Genomic DNA, 4,095 nt, shown 5'->3' with positions numbered 1-4,095 from the left:
GTATAACCAGTACTTAGAATTTATTGCATTCTATACCTGGTGCAGTGATTGCATTGACACTATAGATACAAACGCATGGAGACGGCAACATGAATTGTAGTTGAGGTAGTTGCTTTTCAAAGAGGTAGTGATGAGGCCCGGTGACATCACGGTGCAAAGTCCACATCTCAGAAAAACCTTTGAAATAGTCACAAGATAAATGCTTGTCCCTGCTCCTTCTATCTCACCACTTCAGTAATATTTTTGAGATGACGGTGATGGTTTGAGCTGGGCAGAGAAGCTCTGCAACTATTCTCCTCCTTTTAGGACAATAATTGGGGTCCGTTTAGACTTCAACTTCAGAGCTTAGGTACTGCTGGTCTCTTTCAAAAGAAGCACTGCTGAGATTTTAACTGCAGCAAATTCAAGAGCCGGAATAATTGATAACAATGTATTCAATGTCACCGTGATTTTCTATTATAATTATTTCCTCTTCACTCTCCAGCACAATGACTTCTACCTCACTGTCCTTTGCTGCAATATCCTCCTCTTCCTTCTGCTCCACAAGATCCATGGTTTCTTGGGTGGCAACTTCAAAGTTCCAAGGAAAATGAAGAAAATCTAGAACAACTCTGACTTGGTTCCTGCAGCTGGGGTCTTGGGCAAGAAGTATGTGAAATAAATCTTGAGCCCTCCTGCTGACATTCTCCCAACCACTTGGTGGTGGAACATGGTCAGAGTTGTTCTGCCAGTAAATAAACCTTTGAAACCATAGATCTTGAGCTGAAGCTGTTTCCCATGGATAGTTTCCAGTGAGAAGAACATACAATACAATACCAAGGGCCCAGATGTCAACACTAGGATCCACGACAATTGACTCCCTGTGCTCCAGTTCACAAAGTTCCGGGGACATGAATGTGTTGAGGGGTGCCATTGATGGAACAACTGTACCGGCAAACTGAGTCAGTCCAAAGTCACTTAATTTCACATTATGACATCTCTTGTCCATAAGTAAAATATTGTCCGGCTTTAGGTCCCTATGCACCAGGTTTTTGCTGTGCATATATTCAAGAGCCTGGGTAAGCTGTAGTGCACACCGTTTGACCAGCTTTTCTGGAATTCCCATCTGGAAAAGTTAAAACAATTAATTATATGATATTTGGCTTTAAAATAACACTATTTTACTAAAAAATAATATTCAATAATATCAAATTCAATACAACGTTGGTTACTTTTTAAATCTGCAGATGGAATTCTATGTGAACATCAGTGCAACCGATCTCCAACTACTTCAGCAATAATTGGGCAATGAAGGAAATATGGGAGGTCTAACTGGTTTTAAATTTTACCTCTGGCTTAAACACCAGACTAACCTTTAATATAGAATGGTGAAGGATCACAACCTGTATCATGATTGTTATCTATGTGCCCACTAGGAAGGGAGGGGGGAAGGAGGGATGTAATCTCTATTTTTGTCTTTCTGCTTTTAAAGACAAAATTAATGGCGAATGCAAATTTTACAGTTGTCACAGAACAAGAGATGAGGGGAAATCATCCAATGGGGACAACTGTTTAAGAGGGGAATTCCCCTAACGTTGTAGACTTCCTACTACCTCCTGTTCCAACTTCTTGATTGGATTAAGGAAAATCTTGCCCAGATGGTGCAGAGAAAATAGCTGACTGGGGATTTTAGCCCTTCCTTAGTTCTCTCCAACCAGGCCAACAATATTTGGTATAAATGCATGCAATATATAGAAAGTATCATCCATGACAAAACACCAGTTTCTATTAATCTCCAGGATCCCTAGGACAAATTTATAGAATTAGCAAGCAAATACTAAAGTGTCAGCTACTTCATTAGCTTTACTTACCCCTGGCTGGATGATGGAGTGAAGAGATCCAGCAGGTGCCAATTCCTGGCTGATCATATAACAGTCTGAGTTTTCCAGAATTCTCGAATGGGTAGATATTATGCTCTCGTGTCCAGTAACAAAGAGTGACATGCAAACTTCATGAAGAAAGGCCTCTAGTCTGGTTCGCTCCTTTTTTACCTTTTTTAGGGCAACAAGGCTACCTGTTAAAGAGGAGGGAAAAAAAGTTGATTACAGTAAGACTTGGACATCTAAAACTCTGGGTGATGTCCAATACTTGAGCCCATTCATTTTACATAGACTGGATGCTTTTCTTCAAAATGTAGCCATCTTCTCTAGGCCCTCGCTAGCAGTGAGATATGTAGCTGCCCATGCAGCTAGATCTATTGTCCCTTCCCATCTAAATGCCAAGTGTCTAGGTTGTGCATAGTGGACCATCAGTTTATAGTCAAATCTGTTACATACTTAGCTGCCTATGACCCACTATAACTGTGTGTGATCATCATGAATCTGTCATGAGAGAAAAGGAAGCCTGATTTTGGTGAGCTCTTCTTCAAAATGCCAATTACCTGGCTGCCATATTGAATCTACCCAATTGAATTTATAGAATCCCTGACCTGGAACCTGTATGCAAATATGTACTTTTGTAAAATATTAAGGCTTGCTCTGTGGCATAACAACCAGTAGCTAGCACTTTCAGGAGGAGTTCAAAAAATGTGGCCTTCATGTTTTACTCATGGCAGGTTGTTAAAGATATGCAAAAGGACCAACTCAAGAAATTGATAACAGGTGGAAAGGCTTTTGTTTTCTGTAGGAACAATGCCAGCTGCCTGAATGGGATTTTGCACTGTTCAACCAGTTTTTATATTTTGTTAGTGCTGAATTAGATCTTTGTGCATCATGGTCTTTTCCCCAAATTTATGCAACAAAACCCCTACCTCTAATAAGGTCATTTAATCAGTAAAGATGCTAATGTTTGTGCTATCTGTTCTAGATGTTCAAAAGGTCTGCAAATTAGAAATTTTTTTGTAATTATTTAAGAATTCACTTACCCAGTTCCCTGTCAACAGCCATCACAACTTCTCCATAACTACCCTCGCCAAGATGTCCCAGGATTTCGTATCGCTCTTCTCCAATTGTTTCATTCTCACAAGTTAGGTGGGCTGCCATTGTGAATATAGCAATATCAGATGTTCTGTGCAGAAATCGGTATCCAAAAGATCTTGAGGACCCTAAGAAGATATGTGAGGTCCACAAACTATCTTTTGTCTTTTTGTAGAGAAGTTGAGCCAGGATTCAAGCCAGGAAACCACAAACCTTCATTAGAATGCAAATTGAGGCATCACTTGAACTTAACCAATCAAGGTGATTCCTTTCTGTTTGTGTCTACAGGTTCAGGTCACAATAGGTAGTAGGGAGTGGGCATGTCTTTATTGTCCCAGGTTTTAGATTGCTAATGTTGAAATGTGGGCCTCTGAGGAAATTTGACATGTTCAAATTAAAACTTGGCGAGATTAGCTCTATGCAAACTGGTGTTGTAGAGGATGTCAACTATTGGTTGGAAATGACCAATTCTCACTACTCTGGTCTTGGTATTAAATATCTTCTGTTCCAATGATTTATTGGAACTTTTAATTTCTTTAAAGTTTCATAAACCATTTTATGACTATAGTGTCACTCCTAATATAGTGTACTACAGAAATCTAAGTAATATCTTGGTCAGAGCTCCAATTAGCCTGTGTACTGCTGGTTTGTTGGGTTGTACAGGGTTTTTATGCAAAACCTTGATATTCTAACAAAAGGTTATTCAAATATATATCTGAATGATTAGGCTTCTACTGATTAGTATCAACACCTCATCCCTACTACAGAACATTTACTAACCATCACACATTTTATAATTTTTATTTTAATGCAATGCTTGAACAAAAATGTACAAATCTAAATAACAAAGTATTGTTCAATGGTGTGTAACAAATATATTAAATAAAATGATCTCCTATACAGTGAGGGAGCCTTGCTCAGTTCTGTAATACTAGAAGTTTTTTTTTTCTTTTTTTAAAATAGAGCAAAACTATTTGGGGGGGGGAGGGGGATAGAGTAAGGCTACCTTCACACGTATGCAGGTTGAGTTTCTCCATTGCATTTTGTGTTTTTTGCCCCTGTGTTTTTGATGCAATTTTGTTTTATTTTTCTTGTAGCTAGGCAGATTTAAAACTCATCAAAAATGCACTACATGCTTCTA

The 4,095-nt window shown here is 38.8% G+C and overlaps 1 protein-coding gene across 1 annotated transcript; it reads right to left on the bottom strand.

The window, feature by feature from the left end:
* Positions 1-403: 403 nt before the first annotated feature.
* LOC149427065 (serine/threonine-protein kinase SBK1-like) lies at positions 404-3,020 on the bottom strand. Its single transcript, XM_089668297.1, has 3 exons — positions 2,903-3,020; positions 1,851-2,053; positions 404-1,105 (listed from the first exon to the last, which is right to left on the bottom strand). Exons 1-3 carry the CDS (start codon positions 3,018-3,020, stop codon positions 404-406), a joined length of 1,023 nt encoding a protein of 340 aa, XP_089524423.1.
* Positions 3,021-4,095: the final 1,075 nt, after the last annotated feature.

This window comes from Staurois parvus, unplaced genomic scaffold (genome assembly GCF_062004578.1).
Source record: "Staurois parvus isolate SC_StPar_1 unplaced genomic scaffold, SC_StPar_1.0 ptg004081l, whole genome shotgun sequence".
In the NCBI taxonomy this organism is placed as follows: Eukaryota; Metazoa; Chordata; class Amphibia; order Anura; family Ranidae; genus Staurois; species Staurois parvus.
Note: the sequence above shows the minus strand (reverse complement) of the source record. Positions and strands in the feature narration are given on the sequence as shown.